This window comes from Podarcis pityusensis, assembly GCF_964106645.2.
Source record: "Podarcis pityusensis genome assembly, chromosome: 13".
In the NCBI taxonomy this organism is placed as follows: domain Eukaryota; kingdom Metazoa; phylum Chordata; class Lepidosauria; order Squamata; family Lacertidae; genus Podarcis; species Podarcis pityusensis.
The window spans coordinates 14,017,526-14,041,589 of NC_138038.1; the positions used below are offsets into that span (position 1 = coordinate 14,017,526).

Sequence of the window (24,064 nt, forward strand, 5' to 3'; positions counted from 1 at the left end):
ATCGCAATACCCTTAACCAATCTCCACTTTAAGGCCATGCAGAGAACAAGCCAATATTTCACTGGCATGACCAAGATGCCCAGGTTCAGCTAAGCAGCGGTGGGTCTGATACAGGGCCGGCCCTACCATTAGGAAAGAGCAGCAAATTGTTATTTATTATTGTTGTACTTTTGCTGTCATGGGGGGGAAGTGGAGCCTGTAAGGTTTACTGCCTCAGGTGTCCGAATAACTTGACTGGCTTTGGGTGTTATGCATCTCGACTTCATGGGGGCAGGGCATTTGCTGTTTCCCCTCGGGCGGCAAAATGTCTTGGGCTAGCCGGCACGCTCAAAAGTCAGCAGGCTCCTTCCTGAATCTACAAGCTTTGCCCAGGCCCCATTTCCCAGGCCCTGTCTCCCCCCAGACCAGTGCCATTATGCTCCACTTTTTGGCAACGAGGTAACCAAAATCCTGCAGCCTGTATTAATCAAACACGCATAAAAACCCTGAGGGAAAATCTATAACTGCTGCCTTGCGGAACATCTCCGGGGGGAAGAAAAGGCTAAGGAATAAACCCTAAGGTAAAAGGTAAAGGACCCCTGAATGGTTAAGTCCAGTCAAAGGCGACTATGGGGTGCAGTGCTCATCTCACTTTCAGGTCGAGGGAGCTGGTGTTTCTCCACAGACAGCTTTCTGAGTCATGACTAAACCGCTTCTGGCACAACGGAACATCGTGACGGAAACCAGAGCGCACGGAAACGCTGTTTACTTTCCCGCCGCAGTGGTAACTATTTATCTACTCGCACTGGTGTGCTTTTAAACTACTAGGTTGGCAGGAGGTGGGACAGAGCAACGGGAGCTCACCCTGTCGCGGGGATGCGATCTGTTGACCTTCTGATTTGCAAGCCGAAGAGGCTCACACATCGAGAGTAGAGTCCCTAAGACGGTTGGATGGCTCCTTGTACGCTTCCTTCCGGCAACTCCTGCAGCCAAGCTGGTGCCAATATATATTGCTCTGCTTTCCTTTGGACCGCATCAATGAGGCTGAGAGGGGGAGTCTTGTCATCTGGGCAACCCAGGACCTCCAGACACACTGCCCAGGCTTGCACCCAGGGGAGATCACTTCAGTGCTGCTGACTCAGCAAAAACAACGCAGGAGGCAGCAGTGATGAGTTACCGGTCTCTGCTGCCACAGCAGGCGCTGTGATTCTCCAGCAGTTTGACTTCACCCCCATAGGGTGCACTCCATTGTCTCTCAAGACAGACAGATGCCAAGGACGACAACAACATGTGATCAGACTTCTAATCATTACAGGTAACTCGCTACTTACACGCGTTTAAGTTGTGCACATTCAGCTTTACACATTTGCCCCCCCCCCCCAAAAAAAAATTAAGGGCCAGAGTTCCGGGAAAAATGAGTTTGGCAATCCCAAACTCACACACTGAGCACTCTTTTGGCTTTTACGTCTGATTTCCAAAACGTAACTCCTGCATAAATTGAGAGTAACTACACTGTATTTCCCTCTCATTAGGTTAATCTCCATCTGGCTAATACAGTGGTACCTTGGGTTACAAACAATTCTGGTTACATACTCTGCTAACCCGGAAGTAGTACCTCAGGTTAAGAACTTTACCTCAGGATGAGAACAGAAATTGCATGCCCGTGGCACGGCAGCAGTGGGAGGCCCCATTAGCTAAAGCAGTACCTCAGGTTAAGAACGGTTTCAGGTTAGGAACGGACCTCCGGAACGAATTAAGTTCGTAACCAGAGGTACCACTGTATGCAAGTTTATTTTGTATCCTCGTATGGCTCAGGATTGGACTGGCTCTTGCTTCCAAGTGCTGACTTGCTCCCCTTCCTCTTTCAAGGTACTTTCAAGGTTTTCCCTTTCATCTGGGTAGGGTACTGCCCTATTGGCCAAGGGCAAGAATTCCATCCTCCCATCCAGAAATAGGGCCTGTTGCCTTTGCATCTCAATTTCTCCTCATTGGGCAGATTTTTTTAGGAATGAGTGAACACAGAAAGAGTGCAAGGAAGCATCACCCTCGAGGTGAGCTCTTCCTTGTTCAGGCTGATCTTATAAGCTCTCTAACCCCTAATACTGGCTGCGTTCTCCATCTTCCTTGTAATTTTCTCTGACGCCCTGCCTTCAGACATAAGAGTCGCTTTTACTTCCTCCTGTTCAGGGAATTCACCTGTTCACATTAGAGCCAAACCTGACCTGATTCCTGGTGAGGTCAGCTTCCTGGCTGGCTGACCTCACCGGGAGAATCCGCGACCAGAAAGAAGAGGAACACCAAGAAGACTGGAAGAAATTTAAAGACTATTTGAATAAGTATTGTAATATTAAAGATATGTAACCACTTGAAAGAAACAATTAGGCCTAGGATTAAAATGGAATTAAATTTATAAATAAGAAAATGTACGATAAGGAAAGCTATGTAATATGATTAGAACTGTGATATGGTCTTTTGAAACTCTGATATTGGAAACTGCTACATATAATTACTAAGAAATTCGGATGGAAGAGATTTGAGGAAGTCAAACACTATGTTTATGAAGATGGATGGTACTTAATTTTAATTAATTAAGTGGTAATATGTTGTATGTATCTTTTTTCTTTTCTCTCTTTTTCTCCTATTTTTTGTTTGTTTTTATTATTGTTAATCTTTTCTTTTTTTACTATGTTTATCTACTGAAAATAATAAATATTATTTGAATCAAACCTGACCTGATTCTTTGATCAGCTTCCTGGCTTTCCGCTCGCTGAATGAGCACATCTCCGTAGGCTGCTGGTGGCGCAGAGCTTGAGACAGACTTTGGAACGGGACGGACCGGCAATAGACAACCACATCAGAGAGTTCCCGCGAAATCTGCCCAGCATCCTTTGCCTGGGGAGAAAGATGTACAAAGAGCAAATGATTTCCAATTAAGATGACCCTCCCAGTCTTGCAGTTGAATTACTCCAAGCTTGCAAATAGCTACTGGCCTGGTAGCCTACAGAGTAGAGGTGAGGGTCTACCAGCCCATGGGCTTTATCCAGCCCGCCAATCTTCTCCATTTGACCCACAAGGCCATTTTGGGCAAGCCATGCCCACTTGCCCCATAGGTAAAGGTAAAGGGACCCCTGACCATTAGGTCCAGGCGTGGCTGACTCTGGGGTTGCAGCACTCATCTCGCTTTATTGGCCGAGGGAGCCGGCGTACAGCTTCCGGGTCATGTGGCCAGCATGACTAAGCCGCTTCTGGCGAACCAGAGCAGCGCACGGAAACGCCGTTTACCTTCCCGCCGGAGCAGTACCTATTTATCTACTTGCACTTTGACGTGCTTTCGAACTGCTAGGTGGGCAGGAGCAGGGACCGAGCAACGGGAGCTCACCCCGTCGCGGGGATTTGAACCGCCGACCTTCTGATCGGCAAGCCCTAGGCTCTGTGGTTTAACCCACAGTGCCTAGCCAAAAGGGGCTTTGTAGCACTTCCTAAGCTGGTAGGCACTTTGGAAGTGCTGCACAAAATGATTTCCAAACCCTGGGTTCGGCACTTCCCAAGGGAAATGCCATGCAAAAGGCTCTGCAAGCTCCTTTTTTTTCTTTTTCAAAAGGCAGGTGTCTTGTGGACACCTATCGCCTGATACCTGGTAACTCCAAGCCTCCTGTTCTTTGGAATGAAAGAAAAATGTCCCTTTAAAAACAAACAAACAAACAGCTGATTGCAAGTCCTGTGTGGTGCTTTGTGCTACAGATCTCTATCTCCTCGTGCTGATGACACAGGAGAGCAGCCTCACCCACCTGTCAAATCTGGCCTGGCAGGATCAGAGACATAAAAGGTCTGGCCCACCTGCTGAGAAAGTTCACCGCCCCCGCTATATGGAGACTAACAATAGCTTCCTGGCAATCGGGCAGGAAGGCCTTTGTAAACTGGAGGCCAGCTGATTCCTTATTTTCAGCCCTGCCGCAAATGAATGACGCACATGTTGTTGTCGTTTAGTCGTGTCCGACTCTTCGTGACCCCATGGACCAGAGCACGCTAGGCACTCCTGTCTTCCACTGCCTCCTGCAGTTTGGTCAAACTCATGCTGGTAGCTTCGAGAACACTGTCCAACCATCTCATCCTCTGTCGTCCCCTTCTCCTTGTGCCCTCCATCTTTCCCAACATCAGGGTCTTTTCCAGGGAGTCTTCTCTTCTCATGAGGTGGGCAAAGTATTGGAGCCTCAGCTTCAGGATCTGTCCTTCCAGTGAGCACTCAGGACTGATTTCCTTCAGAATGGAGAGGTTTGATCTTCTTGCAGTCCATGGGACTCTCAAGAGTCTCCTCCAGCACCATAATTCAAAAGCATCAATTCTTCGACGATCAGCCTTCTTTATGGTCCGGCACAAAGTGGAGAGACAGATTTCAGGGCTGGTGTAAAGATGTTTGTGAGATAGCTTTTTCGGACTAGCTTTCGGAAAGGCTGCATTACTAGCTGGCCAACGATGGATAACCTCCAAGGCTCAAGATGGTCTGGATCGTGTGCTGTTCTGATCTCCAAGACCTGGCTGTCTACAGTGGTGGGATTTCAGGCTCAGGTTGGCAACCCTTTTGTCCAGGATGCTGCCATGAGTGGCACAGAAGAATAAGGATCCTAGGTCCTGTTACTGCAACCAGTGGTTCAGACTCCCCTGGTCTGAGGATCACAGAGAATTTCATTCACTGGGGGGGGGGGGGACCCTGTGACTGAAAAACCACCTGTGCAAGGAATGGATTTCCCTGCACTTTCCTGGCTTGCGTGGGGCAGGGGTGTATGTGCCCTGTCAAAATCTGCACCTCCTTTTTGGATATTTCCCATGTACGTGCAGGTCCTGCTTGCGGAACACAATGTGCTCCCTTGAAATCATTCATTAGGCTTGCATTCGCAAAACAAATTGGCTATTTCCATTGGTTCCTATGAGTAAATTTCTAATAATAATAATAGTAACAACAATTATTTATACCCCGCCCATCTGGCTGGGTTTCCCCAGCCACTTTGGGCAGCTCCCAACAGAATATTAAAAACACGATAAAACATCAAACATTAAAAACTTCCCTGAACAGGGCTGCCTTCAGGTGTCTTTTAAAGATAGGATAGCTGCTTGTTTCCTTCACATCTGAAGGGAGGGTGTTCCACAGGGCGGGCGCCACTACCGAGAAGGCCCTCTGTCTGGTTCCCTGTAACCTCACTTCTCGCAATGAGTGAACTGCCAGAAGGCCCTCAGAGCTGGACCTCAGTGTCCGGGCTAAACGATGGGGGTGGAGACGCTCGTTCAGGTATACTGGGCCGAGGCCGTTTAGGGCTTTAAAGCTCAGCACCAACACTTTGAATTGTGCTTGGAAACATACTGGGAGCCAATCTAGGTCTTTCAGGACCAGTGTTATATGGTCTTGGTGGCCACTCCCAGTCACCAGTCTAGCTGCTGCATTCCCTGCCACTTAAATTTGACCCCCCCCCCAAAGCAAAAAATATCAAACAGGAAAACCTAGAAAAAAATGCTCTCTGATTTGTCCAATCACTCCCTGCTTCAGCCAACCAGCAAAAGGCAAGCAAGGAAGTAAAAAATGCCCTCTGTTCCAGTCGCTGAAGCTGCAGTGTGTATAGTGAGGTTTGGGTATGAATTCCTCGTGGTCAGATAAGTGAATCTTTGGATAGGAAATAGAAGTGATGGGAAGCTTTCCCTCCATTAAGTTGCAGATCTACCAACCACCTATCCAAGCAAAGAGAAACCACAACGCATTTGGTTTTACGTGACTGGGGGCAGATGAGATACAACTTTGCCCATTAGGCTGGACATTCCCTGAGAGCCCTTTCCAGGAATCAAGACGTACTCACCTGCAACGGTTTAATCCCTTGAAGAGAATGCGTAGACTAGAAGGGGGAAAGAAAGAGAGAGAGACCCTCCTGTGAGAAACAAAATACATCTATGGATATTTTCGAAGGGGCATATCTAAGAACAAATGGCCATTCTGGGTCAGACTAAAAAGTCCCTCTAGTCTAGCATCTCTCCCCACACAGTGGACAATCAGGGGCCTCTGGGAAGCCCGCAAGCCGCAGGAACTGAGGGCAATAAATACTGTATTTTTCACTCTATAAGATGCACCAGACCACAAGACGCACCTAGTTTTTGGAGGAGGAAAACAAGAAAAAAAATATTCTGAATCTCAGAAGACAGAACAGCAAGAGGGATCGCTACGCAGTGAAAGCAGCGATCCCTCTTGCTGTTCTGGCTTCTGGGATAGCTTCGCAGCCTGCATTCGCTCCATAAGACGCACACACATTTCCCCTTACTTTTTAGGAAAGAAAAAGTGAGTCTTATAGAGCAAAAAATACGGTAGATTCCTCTCTCACAGTTGGTTTCCCAGCTGTCTCTTATCCTAGATGTAGCATCATGTGTGCAGAGAATGGTGACACATATGACCATGGGTCAGGAAACTAAACCTTATGAAGAACGGTCGAAGGAGCTGGGTATGTTTAGCTTGGAAAAGAGGAGACCGAGAGGGGAGATATGACAACTATATTCAAATATGTCAGGGGCCGTCACATGGAAGATGGAGCTAGCTTGTTTTCTCCTGTTCCGGAGGCTAGGACCCGAACCAACGGCTTCAAGTGACAAGAAATGACATTCCAACTAAACTTCAGGAAGAACTTTCTGACAATAAGAGCTGTTTGACAGCGGAACGGTCTCCCTCGGGAAACTTCCCTGGATGTTTTTAAGCAGAGATCAGGTGGCCATCCGTCATGGGTGATTTCGCTGACATCCCTGCATTGCAGGGGGTTGGACTAGATGACCCATGGGGTCCCTTCCAACTCAACAGTTCTGTGATTCATGATCATTACTGGTGGCCACTCACAGATTCATCCTGTGTGAACCTGTCTAATTGTCAGGCTTTGGGGAATTGGTTTCCTCCCCCCGTGGCAGTAGATAAAGAAACGCCTTACCAGTTAGAATCTTTAATAATCACAATGAGAGAACAAAGAACACATCTCCTAGAAATGGTGGTGCTCCCAATTAAGGGATACTCTCCCCTTCGTCCCTATTAATCTACGTCACTCCTACGTCTTGTGATCTGAGCTTGTACCCCCTGGACTTTCTATTCTGACACCTTCTGGGCTCTCTGTGACTTTGGAGAAGGGGTGTGAATGCTGTCCAGAGACTATGAATCTCTTAACCCTCTCTCTCTTCCAGTGTTTCTTCTCCTAGCTATTCCCCATCCAGTATTTCCCAGCTTCTGCTTTCTGAAGTATGCCCCTCTGCAAACCACTCTTCCAAATCTATGCTGTCCTCCTGCACCTGGGAAGATTCAGGGTCAGGATCGGGGCTGGGGGTGGCTCCCACCATTCTTCCTGAGTGCAGCGCTCCTCAGATGCACTGGCTCCCGGTGGAGTACAGGTCGGCTTTAAGCAGCTGGTTTTAACCTTTAAAGCGCTATGCGGCCTAGGACCCTCGTACCTACAGGACCACCTCTCCTGGTATGCCCTGCGGAGGACCTTACGGTCCACAAATAATATATTGGATGTCCCGGGCCTCAAGGAGGTTAAACTGGCCTCAACCAGGGCCAAGGCCTTTTCAGCTTTGGCCCCAGCCTGGTGGAACACTCTGCCGCAGAAGACTAGGGCCCTGCGGGACTTGACATCCTTCCGCAGGACCAGCAAGACGGAGTTGTTACACCTGGCCTTTGGTCCGAGCCCAGTTTGTCCCCACTCTATGGGACCCTGTAAGTTACCTCTTTGACACTTTTATCAGCTCATGTGGGACCAACGTGTACAGCTGGCCTTGAAGAATACATGAGGTTCCCAATCCCTATAGTTGTAGGGATTAAATTAAATGATTCGTGGGAAATTCTAATTTTTAAGCTGTATTTTAATTAATTGTTTGATTGTGTTTTAATGTATTTGATAGGTGATGTTAGCCGCCCTGAGCCCGGTCTTGGCCGGGTGGGGTGGGGTATAAATAAAATTTTACTTACATACTCAGCACGGTCCCTGACACTAGGTAAAGGTAAAGGGACCCCGACTGTTAGGTCCAGTCGCAGACGGCTCTGGGGTTGCGGCGATCATCTCGATTTATTGGCCAAGGGAGCCGGCGTACAGCTTCCGGGTCATGTGGCCAGCATGACTAAGCGGCTTCTGGAGAACCAGAGCAGCGCACGGAAACGCCGTTTACCTTCCCGCCGGAGCGGTACCTATTTATCTACTTGCACTTTGACGTGCTTTCAAACTGCTAGGTTGGCAGGAGCAGGGACTGAGCAACGGGAGCTCACCCCATCACGGGGATTCGAACCGCCAACCTTCCGATCGGCAAGCCCTAGGCTCTGTGGTTTAACCCACAGCGCCACTCGTGTCCCTGACACTAATCCTCTTTAAAATCTAATCCTCTTTAAAAGCCATATAAGCTAGTGGACATCATCACATCTTGATATTCCATGGTCAGTTAGCATATTCAGCTTAGGGAGGTTTGCCCCTTTAGGGTTTTTTCCTGAACACTTTTTGAGCACGTATAAACTTTCAGGGCTCCCCCAAGCTTGCTGATCCCTCCATCTATCTTCTCAGTAGCTTTGGCTATGTCTGCCAGCACTCAGCCAATAGTTTGCTATTAATGAGACAGCTTATCCACGTAATTTTTCTCTCTCTTAGGGGAAGGGGTCTAATCTCTGCTGTGTCCTCACCTTATCTTCCTCTTCCTCCTGCATTTCTTCCTCAGGATTTGTGATGTAGCTCATTTTTTCGGGATCACCCTTGTCCTCTGGCAACTTCTTTGCCTTCACCAATATCTTCCACTTTAACTGCTGTGGGGTTTGAAGGAGTGGAGTTTAAACAGCTTAAATCTCTAACGAAACCTTCCATGTGAAATTGTAATAACCGAATTAGCGGAGGCGTCAGGGCTCCAGAAATTGCCCAGGGCCCGAACAGAATTGGGCGAATCTTTTGGTTTGGGTTTCTCTCATTTTTCCATTTTTAAATTTAGTTCTCTACATTCGTTTGTATGTTTAAAAAAACAATGCTAATGAAAATTCATCAGCGAGCGTCTCTCCCAATTGGTATTCAGCAAGTTGGTGTTGAATTTTCCCTAATACATATATTTTTTTCAGAATCATTTCCCCTAACATAATTAATTTTTGTATGCAATTTCCTCCATTATATGCATTTTAATGCACACTTTGCTCCATTATATGCATTTTTGTACACCTTACTTGGCTGGAAAATGCACTATTGCAGAATTTGAAGAACTGTAGATTTTTTTGGTTTTTTAATTTTCAATTTTTATTAAAGATTTTCTTGTTTTACAGAAGTAAGTGTAATGCCTCATATTTTTTCCATGTAACATTTTTACAAAACCATTTCATTTGTTGAGACATTAGGGGGAGAAGAAAAAAAAAGAAAAGAAAAAAAAAGGGGGGTGGAGGGAGGGAAGATGGGTGCGGGTGGGGCCGTGTGGCGATGTTTCTATTATGCTTAATGTATGTAGGGTTTGGTGTCAGCGTTGCTTGTGCTGTTCACTTGTGTTCCTTTGGTGGTGAGAGAGGTTGGGGTTGGCCTAGGGTGTGGTTGTTTGTTTGTGATTGGCTGTGGTGATCTTTGTTTTCGTGTGTGAGTGGGGTGGATGGGTGTTTTGGATCAGGTTAGCCATATTGATTTGTATGCTGTTGGTGGATTCTTGTCATTGTCTTGTTGGGAGCCAACCCGTGTCAGTTTCAGTTTATTGGTTAATTTTTCTAGTAGGGCTGTTTCCCATACTATTTGGTACCATTGGTCCATGCTTACTCCTGACAGGTCTCTCCAGTGTCTGGTTATGGTGTTTCTGGCTGCTGAAAGTAGGTGGGTTATGAGTTCTTTGTGGTGTAAATGGGCATTGTTGTCTTGGAAGATGTGTAGTAGGGCCAATTCTGGGGTGATGTCTAAAGAACTGTAGATTTTGAAGGATGGCTGTGTTTCAGTTCATGTGCTGTTTTGCAAAGCGCAAACTATGTAGCTTGGCCTTTAAATGCAATCTGAATCAAAAAGGCTTGCCAGCCCAACAGTGCCAGCATTCTCACTTTGCTCCTACAAAATTCAATGAAGATTTTTGTGGGGTGCAAATGTGAATCGGACGTCCGATAGTCCTGGCCATAAAGTGTCTTGTTCACACCTGTTAGGCGTTAAAACCCTATATCCCTTACAAGAACTAATTACCTCACTAGGACTAAGAAGGAAGCTAGACGAAGGAAATCTTGCAATAACTCAGCTACTACATTATCCAAAGTCCATTAGGCTACCATTTCCCTCCACATAATCTTTTTGGATACCAGTACTGCACAAGTGCAAACATCTGGTATTGGGTACCAAAATTCATCTTGGCTTTTGTTGTTGTTGAAAGCATAGTTTATTAAAGCTAGAACAGGTAATCTATTTGTCAAGTCAACCTCCTCGTTGACTTTGGTTTTCTCCTCAGCAAAATTCCCAGCCTGACTGTATCACAGGTGATATGAGGCACATAACCTAATACGACGCTAGAAGTAAATCAAGAAGGAAGATCTTTTGGCCATCCACATGTTTTGGAACTACAACTGCCACCAGCCCCAGTCAAGCATAGCCAAATGGCCGAGGCTGATGGGAGTCGTAGTCCAACCAAGTCTGGAGGGTCAAAGATTCCCCACCCTTGCCCTAAATGGTGTTACCTCTGGTGATGGGAGCTGTTTGGGCGTGTCTCCATCCAGTGGTTGGGTCACAAGCATGTTCCCTAAAATAGCCTTCATGTGGCGCGCCATCTTGGACTGCTGTTCCGGCCCACAGTGGTTTTCCAGAGAGAGAATCACAGGATAGGAAGAATGCTGAGGAGACAAGATGGAGTCAGAAGGCATCTGCCACCTCCAAGATTCTTTCCCCAACCCTTCAAATGATTACTTTTTTTTCTTTTTTAAATAAACACACACACACACACACACACACACACACACACACCACTAAGCATTTTACTCTGGCTTGCATGAAATTTTGTGTCCATTTGCAACCTCAAAACATTTTAGGAACTGTTTCATCCTAGCTTTTCATGTGTTGATCATTCGCTGGTTAGAATGAATTTCTTTTTTTTTTCTACTCATGTTATGCTTTCCTAATTGCATTAGATGGTTAGCTTTAATTCTCGGTAGTGGCACCCACCCTGTGGAACGCCCTCCCATCAGATGTCACGGAGATGAGTGACTATATAACTTTTAGGAGACATCTGAAGGCAGCCTTGTATAAGGAAGCCTTTTAATATGTATAGTTTTGCAGCAGTACCTTGGCTGTCGAACATAATCCGTTCCGGGAGTCCGTTTGACTCCCAGAACCATTCAAAAACCAAGGCATGGCTTCTGATTGGCTGCAGCTAGCTCCTGCAGCCAATTGGAAGCCGCAGAAGTCGCGCTGAACGTTCAGCTTCCAAAAAACGTTCGAAAACTGGAACATGTCCGAGTTTTTGGTGTTCAGGAGCCAAAACGTACAAGTACCAAGGCGTTCGAGAACCAAGGTACGACTGTATTATGTTTTTATATATGTTGGAAGCTGCCCAGAGTGGCTGGGGCAACCCAGTCAGATGGGCGGGGGGGGTACAAATGATAAGAGGAGGCGGAGGAGGCAAAGAGGAAGAAGAAGGAGAAGGAGAAGGAGAAGGAGAAGGAGAAGGAGAAGGAGAAGAAGAAGAAGAAGAAGAAGAAGAAGAAGAAGAAGAAGAAGCCACAAGCAGGACGCAATGGCAATTAGCCCTCTCTGGCTATTATCCCCCAGCAACCAGAATTCAGGCTAGCATCTGTGCCAATTTAGAATTCACAGAAATGTGATGGTGGTTTTTTTTTTTATGATATGGTGAACATACTTTCTGGTTCCTGTAAATAGATAGGCACAATCAGTTGCAAACGCCATATTTCAGCACAGGGAAGGGTTCTTCTCCTGTTTCTTGCAACTCCACCAATAAGTGGGAGAAGAGCACAAAAGGATGCCAATATTACTTCACACCTTTTTCTGGAGTAGCAGGACGTTCCAGAGGCAGATGTTCAGGGTTATGCTGAATTGGATGGAAAGCAAGAATGCAGCTGGCAGGGCTACTCCCAAAACAACATCCGTTTGGCGCTCCGAGAATCTACGTAAATTTCTGGCTTCTCCCAGCCAGGTTTTCAAGTCAGCCTCAAACCCAAACCTGTCGTGTCTCTTTCTCGCCAAATTAAAGATTGCAAAAGCAGTTCCTCAGAAAACCCCACCCAGCCAGGTAGTATTTGGCCCAGATTCCAAAAGCATGGAGTAACTATCAGCCTTCATTAATCTGGTCTTCCTCATGTACTATTAAGGGAGCAGGAGAACATTTTGTATAATGGAAAAGAGTCTTTTCATATCACGTTGGCATGCATAATGTGAGTTGCGACATCAGCCCAGCTCGCACATGACACTAAAGGTTTATTGCAAACAAGCAAATATGCGTATTCCCAGAGCAAAGGTCACAGCGACAACATCCTTCTCCCAAATCTACTTCCTCCATAATACCCAGGGCTAGGCCATGGTTTGGTTTACCATTACACTGAGCTGTAACCAAGGTTTGCTCTCAGTTTTGCTGCTCATGGTTGGTTGGGGGAGACAAACCACAAGCCAGGGTTTGGATGTAATCCTAAAACAAATGATGGGTCAGTGCTGGGAGGTGCAGCAGGACCACATGAGAAGCCCAGCAGGGGCAATCTTCATTCCAATCAATCAATTCAGTTTATTGTATATAGCCAAAGGCCTTCACAGTGAACAGCAGAGGGCAAAAAGCAAGGCATTCCCCTAAAATCGCACAACGTAAGTCTGCACACGTCTACAGCGTTAAAATTTGCAGCACAAAATTTTAAAGTTACAATGCGTTGACATAACTGGAGCGAAGCTTCTTAGCTTCCAGAGCAAATTTGTCTACCAGAATTGTAATTTGTAGATATTTAGCAGCTTAGTGTTCTATTATCACTTCCTGGCCGGGGGGGGGGGGGGAGGGGATTGATCTGAGATCCAATGGAAAAAAAGGGGATGAAAAAAAATTCTCTGTGCACCATATATAAAGGGCAGGTCAACAAATTGTGTTTGATAGCCTCAGCCTTACATCCATAAACGCATTCCCATTCCATATGAGCTATTATCTCTAGGAGCCCACGCATTTGCTCAATCACACTAAACCATGGTTTGGCTTGGCATTACAGGCAAACTAGTGTTCCGTGTAAGGTAAAGGGACCCCTGACCATTGGGTCCAGTCGTGGCCGACTCTGGGGTTGCAGCGCTCATCTTGCTTTATTGGCCGAGGGAGCCGGCATACAGCTTCCAGGTCATGTGGCCAGCATGACTAAGCCGCTTCTGGCGAACCAGAGCAGCGCATGGAAATGCCATTTATCTTCCCGCTGCAGCGGTACCTATTTATCTACAGTGTTACCTCGGGTTAAGTGCTTAATTCGTTCCGGAGGTCTGTTCTTAACCTGAAACTGTTCTTAACCTGAAGCACCACTTTAGCCAATGGGGCCTCCTGCTGCCGCCGCGCCGCCAGAGTACGATTTCTGTTCTTATCCTGAAGCAAAGTTCTTAAGCTGAAGCACTATTTCTGGGTTAGCAGCGTCTGTAACCTGAAGCGTATGTAACCTGAAGCGTAACCCGAGGTACCACTGTACTTGCACTTTGACGTGCTTTCGAACTGCTAGGTTGGCAGGAGCAGGGACCGAGCAATGGGAGCTCGCCCCGTCACGGGGATTTGAACCGCCAACCTTCTGATTGGCAAGTCCTAGGCTCTGTGGTTTAATCCACAGCGCCACCCACGTCCCTCTTAAATCAGTCTTTGTGTTTCACGTATTGTGAAGGTGAAGGCCACATTGCCTGGATAAGAGGTAGTCACCTAGTGGCTTCTGCATGTTAATGGAACTCCGAATTCCCACCAGCCCCAGCCAGTTATGGCCAACGGTGAGAGATGATGCGAGCTGCAATCTAACAGCATATCTGAACAGCGCCTTGTTGGCGACCCCATTGTGGCATTAAAATGCCTTATCAATATTTGCACACATGCAACAGAAGGTACCCCCACCTAAACAAGCAACAGTTTTTTGTTTGCTTTTTTAATGCTTAATCCAATGGGGTTTTTAAAAAAGGCTTAACTACTTTGAGTACAAAAACTTTTTTTAAAAAATTGCAAGCCAGACACCATCATCTGGAATTGTCTAGAACTGTACCCGCTGCAACCTTTGCATGCTCCGCCTTTGAAAAAGGAAGCTTGCACAATCGTTTCCAGCAATTAAATTTGCTCATGAATCATGATGCAGCTAAGTGACTAAGTGGTTGGGCAGCGAAGAAAGCTTCAGAGAGAAATGTTTGGGCCTCAGAACATCAAATGCAGCTCCTTCTCCCTTCCAAGGATTCTTAAGAACTGAAATCAATCGATCAATCTTCTTGCTACCTGCATTTCTGAAAACTGTGGTTTAGTCTACCTTGAATGCATGGTCCCGGATGCTTTCAATCACATCCCGGAAGAGGATCTTGGAGGTCAGAGTGTGGCCGTGGTAGATGATGGGCTCCCCGTTGGAGCCCTCCCAGCAGTCAAGCTCCACACAGCGACACCCCTTCATCAAAGCCCTGCCGAAGACAGAAATGGGGTGAGGTGATGATGGACTCTTCAGCCCTCTGCCTGTCAAGGAGCTGTCAGGCAAGCACAGGTCATCCACAGGGCAGGAAAGAACATGAGGCATGAGATGCAATTAGCATCTAAGATTTTATGAGTCTTAGAGAGGCAGGGAGGATTGTGAAGCCTTGCCCAACCTCAGAGATGGACCGTGGACCAATATAGGCCAAGGGGTCAAGTTCCGGTTCAGGCCAACAAGGGCCAAGGGTCGTTCAGCCCGGACACTGAGGTCCAGCACCGAGGGCCTTCTGGCGGTTCCCTCATTGCGAGAAGTGAGGTTACAGGGAACCAGACAGAGGGCCTTCTCGGTAGTGGCACCCACCCTGTGGAACGCCCTCCCTTCAGATGTGAAGGAAATAAGCAGCTATCCTATCTTGAAAAGACATCTGAAGGCAGCCCTGTTCAGGGAGTTTTTAATATTTAATGCTGTACTGTTTTTAACACTTGATTGGGAGCCGCCCAGAGTGGCGGGGGAAACTCAGCCAGATGGGCTGGGTATAAATAATAAATTATTATTATTATTATTATTATTATTATTGTTGTTGTTGTTGTTGTTGTTGTTGTTGTTGTTTTACAGGTAGGAGATGCAATCGCACATCAGGAAGCGCAAGGAGAGAAAGGAAGAGTCTGTGTTACTATTTAGCACAAGACGTTGCTCAGTTCTGCAGGGTGTACAGCAGCCCGGGTCCTGGCTGCCTGAGGGCCGAGTTCAAGTCCTCCGGCCCCTCATAGGGAGCCAGGCAAGTGTTGTGCTAGCCGGCACTCTTCCAACAAACTTTACGCAGTATGATCCACTAACTTCAAGGTATAAACAGCTTGTGCCTTCCCACCCAAGGGACGGCTCAATTTCCCACACATTGTTCCGCAGGGCTCCTTTGGGGATTATGAGCCACATAATTAATGGAATCACCTGAGCCGAGGAAAGCAAAATGCGTCGTTCTCTTTCCAGGTACCTGGTTGTCCTTCAGTAATCCTGTCTTGGCATGTGGCCTCCTCCCCCCCCCCTTGCCTGTTCAAAGCAGCCCCACCAACCAACCAATTACCGTATCTTTCACCCTATAGGACGCACTTTTTCCCCTCCAAAAATGAAGGGGAAATGTGTGTGCGTCCTATGGGGCGAATGCAGCCTTTTGCTGAAGCCTGGAGAGCGAGAGGGATCAGTGCGCACCGACCCCTCTCACTCTCCAGGCTTCAGGAAGCTAGCCGCAAGCCTTGGGAACCCGCGGGAGTTCCTGCTGGGCTCCCTAGGCTTGCGGATAGCAGCCTGCAGCCCGAAACCAGGGGAGCGCAGCGGAGCGCGCCCCAGGCTTCGGACAGATATCCGCAAGCCTGGAGAGCCTGGCAGGAGTTCCCGCCAGGCTCCCAAGGCTTGCGGATAGCAGCCTGTTCTGAGGGCTGGGGTCGGGGGAAGCTCGGGCTTCCCCCTCCCCAGCCCCACGCCCGGGGGGCAAATAATTTTTTTTTCTTTATTCCCCCCCCCCAACTAGGTGCGCCCTATGGGCCGGTGCGCCCTATAGGGCGAAAAATACGGTAGATTCCTCTCTCCGCTCCAGCTCACCCACTGCCTCCCATGCTTCTCTGCATGCCCTGGCCAAAATATTGCAGCCAATGGCCATGCACCCACCATTATTTGCTGGAATCCTTTACCTATCCCCGCTACCAGCACTCCTTGCCATCTGAAAGCAGTTACTGGGACCCACTCTGGCTACAGCCGTTCTGTTGCTTCGGCCACAAAAGCTGCTTACCGTATGTAGGCCTCAGTGCTACTGGCGCCTCCAATCTGGTTCTGCGTCAGGTAGGTGTTATGGGAGGAAGAGATGAAGTAATGGCACAGGGGCTGTGTCATGTCCTGGTATATCTTTGCGTGGCCCTGGTTGAGGATGTCTCCGGCAGAGGACAGCAGGTACATCATGAAGCCATCCATCATCATGAGATTGTGCTGCCTGGCTGTGGGGCAAAGATGTGGTTAGCGGAGAGAGTTTCAGACTCTACCCATCCGGCGTATTTTAGCGTACTCGTTTCCTAAGAACGGCGCGTCTTGCCAAATGCAAGGTGGTTCATGTTAGTGAGATTCAGAAGCAAGACAGAACACAAGCGAGAAGATTAAAGGTTTTATTCTAAACAGCAAGCGTTAGTGCACACCCTGGAAATGATCTCTTTCAGATTCAGCCTTCTGGAAGAAAGTACAGGGTTATAAAGACTAGGACTAGCCACCTGGGAAACAGTTTCTACCCCAATGTGATTTTGGTTTTAAACGCAGTATAAGGAGTCTCTATGAGAGTACAGTGGTATCTCGGGTTACATACGCTTCAGGTTATATACGCTTCAGGTTACAGACTCCGCTAACCCAGAAATAGTGCTTCAGGTTAAGAACTTTGCTTCAGGATGAGAACAGAAATTGTGCTCTGGCGGCGCAGCGGCAGCGGGAGGCCCCATTAGCTAAAGTGATGCTTCAGGTTAAGAACAGTTTCAGGTTAAGTACGGACCTCCGGAACGAATTAAGTACTTAACCCAAGGTACCACTGTATATTGTATTTAAAAATGGAGTATCAGAGTTTTTAGGGGGCTAACCAGGCTGGGATAGCTGGGATAGTGGGCTTGTTGGTTTTTGAATGTCTTGCGTAGATTTTTCAATTTTGTTGTTCTGTATGGGACAATGACAATAAAGATTATTGTATCGTATCCTATTATATACATTACCAAGCAAACGCTTCGTTCTGCCACTGGGAAGCCCTCAAGAAGTGGTGAGGCTATCCCCCAGGTGCATAGCTATCAAGGTTTCCCTTTTTTTAAGGGAAATTTCCTTCTTCCGAATAGGATTCCTCACAAGAAAGGGGAAAAGTTGACAGCTATGCCCAGGCAGCCTTCGTTGGCACAGCCCCACGGCCTATAGTCTGTGCACGAGCTTCACAGAACTATGCCCCAAAACCATCCGATTTATAGATAGCTGACCTGTTAGCCTACGTGCCTTGCCCGGCAAGCCAGTGCAGATTATTAATTGGCTAGCCCCCTCTTCCAATACTGCACATTCCTCCAAACAATGTCTAACATCAAAGAAGGTCAGAAGGTGCCCTGCATTATCACTTCTTCCTTCCACCAGATTATACATTAAAGGCTGCTCTCAGCCATCCAAGAGCAGAACAAGAGACAGAGAGGGGAAGTAAACAGAGGCAGGAAAAGATGACCATGTCAGATCACAAAACTCCTCAAAATTACAAGTATCTTCCAGAAAAGGTTGCCCATACACAGTGCCTCCAAACATTGTAAAAGTAGGCCAAAAATACACAATACGGAGGTTGTGCGACAGCTATCGAAAGCAGATGCCCCGGATCTCATTCTTCCACAAGGCAAGGTTGCAATATGATTCCTTGTTTTATAAAGCAGGGATGCTCCTCTCCTCCTGTTGTTGAGTGTCAAGCAAAAATCCTGACTTGCACTGATCCAGAGCCCCCTGCTATGTGCAAAGCGGGAAACGCTAGCTTTCTGTTGGTCTCTGGCTTATTTTCCCGGTTCGTCCCTCTGTTGGGCTCTGGTTTATTTTTCTGGCTAGTTGATCAACATCAAGCCAGATTTGCCGTTTGGACACAGCAGGGAACTCTGGCTTTTTACCAGTCGCGATCTCCATGCTGGAAGCTGATGTGCAACGGGCAGTTGTGGAGCATGAGGCTAGATGCTGCCCCTACGCTACCCCTCCCAGCTGCAGCCGTCCTGCTGCTTGCCAGGACTAGGTAGGGCACAGGAAGCACCAGGTTGGCTGTAGCAGTGGGCACAAGCGTGGGCACATAGATGCTTGCCACTGCTGCCAACCCGGGGTTTCTTCTGCCCTTGACACCTGCAGCCAGGTGGGCAGCACAGCATCGTATGCCACACTCTGCAACTGGTGGCAAGAAAAAGGAAGAGGCAAGAGAGGAGGACTCATTCCCATCACTTGTTCTTGGCTTAAGAAAACTATGATTCACAAACAATGGTTGGTGTAATGGGTTTAGGGGTTGCTCGTGCGTAAGTTGCTGCCACTCCTGGCTAGGTTACCTGGTTGAACCCTTTCTGACTGGACAGCCTCTAGCTTCGTGGCTGTCTCAGTCGCTGGCAGAATCCGTCAGTGGGCGTTTCTTGAACTTCTTCCAGCAAAGAAGTTCTTTGACGCCAAGTCTCCTCCTAGTCTCCCTGCGCGGAAGTCTTCTGTGCAGGGAGGGTGTGGGCAGCGAAGTACCCGTACTCTCTCCGCTGGTCTCCGGCGAAGAGTCTTGGAGCCTCCTCTCCAATTCCCCCATCTGCCCCCCTTCTCTACTGGTGTTATGCTGATTTCCTTCCCCAGCAGATGGGCTGCCTCTCTCCCTACTGGGACCCTCTCCGGCATCCCTCTGGAGCCTTCCCTCCGCCTCTAGCTCCGATGGCAGTTCCCTGACAGTTGGTGACCTAGAATGATTGTACAATCCATGGTTTAAGTCTAGAATAATAATACAAACCATGGTTCAAGTCTAGAATGACCATACAAACCATGGTTTAAGTCTAGAATGATAGTACAAACCATGGTTCAAGTCTAGAATGATAATACAAACCATGGTTCAAAGTCTAGAATGATAATACAAACCATGGTTCAAGTCTAGAATGACCATACAAACCATGGTTTAAGTCTAGAATGATCGTACAAACCATGGTTCAAGTCTAGAATGATAATACAAACCATGGTTCAAATCTAGAATGATCGTACAAACCATGGTTCAAGTCTAGAATGATCGTACAAACCAATGTGCAATGAAACAAAACAGACCATGGGATGCTATTGTACTTTCTTTTCCACCACCCCACTCGACTTTGCAGTCTGCTTTTTGTGGGGGGAAAGGACAGCAGAGAAACAAAAGCATCGTGATCTGTTATGTATAATCACAATTTCTGTCCCTCCCTCTCCTTTACATTCCTCTGCCTTGTTATGTTTCTTTCGACTGATGTTATTGCTGTGCCGGCTGTTTTCGTTGCAAGGTATTATGCTGTAATTATAATATGGAAAAATCAATGAAGTGTTTGTTGCTGTCGTTTTGTTTTTTTAAAAAAGCATGATGAAATTGTGTCTTTTGTGTGTGTGTGTGTGTGGAAGAGAGGATGAAGGAGACGCTGCTGCTTTCACAGACCAGCATGTATACTCTCCATAATGTCTAGTTTTGAGCCGTGGACTTCAATTTTATGGGTCGGCACGCAGATTATAGCTTTCCAAAGACTCAGGGGCAGTGTGGTGTCATTATTTATATAATGCCATCTAGACATGGTGCTTTGCAAAGGACAGGCGTGACACACTCCTTATCCGAAAGGGCTTGCAATCTGAAAATAGTAACAGGGGAGAGATGAAAGCTGGCGAAAGCAGAGAAAGAACGTGCCGTCATTACAGTTACGTGTACTTAGGCTTGGTCGTATTTATTCATTTAGTCGTTGCATTTTTATCCCAGATTTCCCCCCGCCCCAGGAGCTCAAGGTGGCAGCCAAGGGTCTCTCCCCAACTCTTTTAATCCCCAAAACCAATCTGTGCCGAAGGTTAGGCTGAGAGTCTGTGAGTGGCCCAAGGTCACCCAGCAAACCACATGGTTGAGCAGGAATTTGAACCCTGGTCTCCCAGGGACCACACTTTTTGAGTAAAAACACAAACACACATGCCATTATAATAGACAGTTGGGACTAGGTATTCCCCGCTCCAACCAAGGCTTTAGGGAAAATGTGGGTTTTGAGGAGGATTTTAAAGAAGAGAGGCAATATCACAGAGGTGTCCTGGGAGGCAGCTCCTGGCAAAAGGGTGATCAAGGAAAGGTAAAAGAAAAAAAGGTTGGATGGTTAAGGCGACTATGGAGTTCTGGCGCTCATTTCGCTTTCAGGCCGAGGGAGCCGGTGTTTGTCCACAGACAGCTTTCCGGGTTATGTGGCCAGCACGACTAAACCGCTTCTGGTGCAACGGGACACCATGACGGAAACCAGAGCGCATGGAAACACAGTTTACCTCCCGCCGAAATGGTACCTATTTATCTACTTGCACTGGTGTGCTTTCGAACTGCTAGGTTGGCAGGAGCTGGGACAGAGCAATAGGATTCACCCTGTCATGGGGATTCGAACTGCCAAGCTTCTGATCGGCAAGCCCAAGAGGTTCAGTGGTTTAGACCACAGTGCCACCCGCGTTCCCGATCAAGGAAAGATTACCATTGTTTAAGGAAGCAGGAGTCCTTGAGACAGCTATAGCAGATGAAGCTGGACAAGCTAGGATAGCTCAGTTGTTAAGTACGAGACTCTTAATCTCGGGCTCGTGGGTTCAAGCCCCACATTGGGCAAAATGATTCCTGCTGTAAGGGGTTGGACTAGATGACCCACAGGGTCCCTTCCAACTCAACAATTCTATGAAGCGAAGGCCCCAGGTAGGGAAATGAGAAATAAGGAGAGGACAAGGCCATAGAGCATAGGTAGGCAAACCAAGGCCTGGGAACCAGATCCGGCCCAATCGCCATCTAAATCCGACCCGTGGACGGTCCAGGAATCAGTGTGTTTTTACATGAGTAGAATGTGTCATTTTATTTAAAATGCACCTCTGGGTTATTTGTGGGGCCTGCCTGGTGTTTTTACATGAGTAGAATGTGTGCTTTTATTTAAAATGCATCTCTATGTTATTTGTGGGGCACAGGAATTCGTTCATTATTTTTTTTCTAAAATATAGTCCGGCCCCCCACAAGGTCTGTGGGACAGTGGACCGGCCCCCTGCTGAAAACGTCTGATGACCCCTACCATAGAGGGTTAAAGGTGAAGGTGAGAAGCTTGTGCAGGATCTGGGAGCAGACAGGAAGGCAGAGGCAGGATTTAAGGAGAGGCATCACATGATCAAAACAATGAAAGTGAATAATTATGGCAGCAGCAGAATGCTAAGCAGATGTGAAAGAGGCAAACTGAGAGCAGAAGACAAGAAGAAGACTGCAGTAGTCAAGGTGAGAGCTGACCTAGGGCAGTGCTTCTCAAACTTTTTTCTCTGGGCCACACTTTCAGAATAAGAATTTGCTTGCACCACACCAAATTTCTCACTGATAAGAAATACAATGGAAAACAAAAAGAAACAACTCCTTGCAGTGCTTGATTTATAACACAGAACACAACCACTTGATAACGTAATCATGGGACTACCAGAAAGTATAAAACAAGGCAGCTATATAAGAACATGAATCATTACCAAAATATAATTATAAATGAGCTCCTTACATATGTACCTTATGTATGCATACAGACTCAATGAGAGGTGTAATATAAATCTCATTTATATTAGGTCTAATTCAGGGGTCAGCAAATAAGTTTAGCCGTGGGCCGGTCCACTGTCCCTCAGACCTTGTGGCGGGCCAGAAAGGCAGCACCGGGAGGGGGGAGCTAGAAGAAGAGGCAAGGGGGGCAAGTCGTCCTCCAACCCACCCCCCAGCCCCAGCCACTGCGCTTACCTTCCCAGGGGCTGCCGCCGCCACCACTACCACCACTGCTGGTCTGCTCCACTCTCTGGCCCACAGGAGCACCAGGGCAGCGGCGGCGGCGGAGGGAAGATGAGCGGCGCGAAAGGACTGGCGGCGCGAAAGGCCAGCTCAGCCCAGCCCCCTTCCTCCTCTAGGCAGGGCGTGGAGAAGCCAGGAGGAGGGAGGAGGCGCCGCCGCCGTGTGTGTGAGGGAGAGGGGGGGGAAATGGCGCAGCCCAAACAAACAGAATCCCCACACTGATCCACGGACAGTCTTGAAGGCATTTGGGCCTGATCCGGCCCCCGGGCCTTAGTTTCCCGACCCCTGGTCTAATTTGAGACAAACAAACTCATCTCCTCATCGACACAAAGAAGCCTTCCCCTTTTCTGATCTTTCATCTTTGTCAGAGCTGAAAATCCCTGTTCACAACAAGATGTCGTGGAGAGCTGTAGAAGAATAGCCAATGCTCTTGAAAAGAGGCATGGCTATTGTTCCTGGTTGTATACACTGAAATGTTTAAACGTTTCTTTGATTGTCCTTGAATCTTCCCACTCCTGCCATCCTCTCCTGCCACAGCAGTGTGGTGAGACACACCCTTTGAAAACCACTGACCTAGGGTGTGGTTTTGCAAAGGGGGTAGAGAGGAAGAGCTGTGCTTTTTGCAGAGAAGCAATGCGACTGAAAGGGACGCGGGTGCCGCTGTGGGTTAAACCACAGAGCCTAGGGCTTGCGAATCAGAAGGTCGGCGGTTCAAATCCCCGTGATGGAGTGAGCTCCCGTTGCTCAGTCCCTGCTCCTGCCAACCTAGCAGTTCAAAAGCACGTCAAAGTGCAAGTAGATAAATAGGTACCACTCCAGCGGGAAGGTAAACGGCGTTTCCGTGCGCTGCTCTGGTTCGCCAGAAGCGGCTCAGTCATGCTGGCCACATGACCCGGAAGCTATACTCCAGCTCCCTCGGCCAATAAATCGAGATGAGCGCCGCAACCCCAGAGTCGGCCACAACTGGACCTAATGGTCAGGGGTTCCTTTACCTTAATGCGACTGAGAATGGGAGGGTGAGGGGCAGGGGAGAGAAAATTAGAGATAAAACCAGATTGCTCTTATTTCTCCACAAAAATAACAGTGTTCATGCAACCCATGAAAGTCTTCTCTTAGGTGAAACATCAGTCCCAAGAGAGATTTTTTTTGGATTTCAGCTCCTTAACCTGCATGTTCTTCCTGGATGTGCTTGCAATGCCTCAACACAGCAAGGGCACTGCATTCATGACAATTATAACCATGGTGTTCCGTCATAACCTTGAGGTGTGCGCATTGGGTTCATACCTTTCTCATTCAGCTCAAAAGTCTGGATGATTTCATGAGCCCGCTGCAAGCTGGCTTCCTCGCCCTGGTCGCGGAGAAATTCCTGCAGCTCCTCAGACGACAGCACGCGGTCCTCGCCCGAGTAACGGCGAAAAATCTCCTCCAGCTCAGGACGCGCCATCAGCCGTGTGCAGAACTCCTCAATCTCATATTCCTCCAAGCGATCGTTGTTTGATCTGTCACACTCCTAAATGAAAGAGTGAAGGAGCAGTTAAGTAAATTGCCAGGGGTGGATAGATGAGAGGAAATAGCAACTGATAAGCTTGGATGGAGACAGAGCTGTGTGTTGTTGTTTTTTTTTAAAGGAGGGGTGGAAGAAATAAATGGAAATTCTGCAAAGAGTACAAAATGCGTGAATCTGCATTTAGTGTACATACAGTGGTGCCTCGGGTTAAGTACTTAATTCGTTCCGGAGGTCCGTTCTTAACGTGAAAATGTTCTTAACCTGAATCACCACTTTAGCTAATGGGGCCTCCCACTGCTGCAGCGCCGCCGGAGCACGATTTCTGTTCTCATCCTGAAGCAAAGTTCTTAACCCAAGGTACTATTTCTGGGTTAGCAGAATCTGTAACCTGAGATACCACTGTAATTTATTTTGGTGTTTCTAGGCACTGAAAGGAACA

At 47.6% G+C, this 24,064-nt stretch overlaps 1 protein-coding gene and 1 long non-coding RNA gene across 3 annotated transcripts in view; both read right to left on the minus strand.

The window, feature by feature from the left end:
* Window positions 1-24,064, minus strand: part of LOC308460612 — a 427,618-nt gene that overhangs the window by 96,941 nt on the left and 306,613 nt on the right. The window lies entirely within an intron of this gene.
* Window positions 1-24,064, minus strand: part of PLCD3 (phospholipase C delta 3) — a 91,874-nt gene that overhangs the window by 15,280 nt on the left and 52,530 nt on the right. The window contains exons 5-11 of the mRNA XM_080976667.1: window positions 23,403-23,628; window positions 16,365-16,566; window positions 14,429-14,573; window positions 10,646-10,798; window positions 8,657-8,776; window positions 5,823-5,858; window positions 2,712-2,871 (exon numbers count right to left, since the gene is read on the minus strand). Coding sequence (XP_080832793.1) covers window positions 2,712-2,871; window positions 5,823-5,858; window positions 8,657-8,776; window positions 10,646-10,798; window positions 14,429-14,573; window positions 16,365-16,566; window positions 23,403-23,628 — 1,042 coding nt within the window. The remainder of the gene's footprint in view (window positions 1-2,711; window positions 2,872-5,822; window positions 5,859-8,656; window positions 8,777-10,645; window positions 10,799-14,428; window positions 14,574-16,364; window positions 16,567-23,402; window positions 23,629-24,064) is intronic.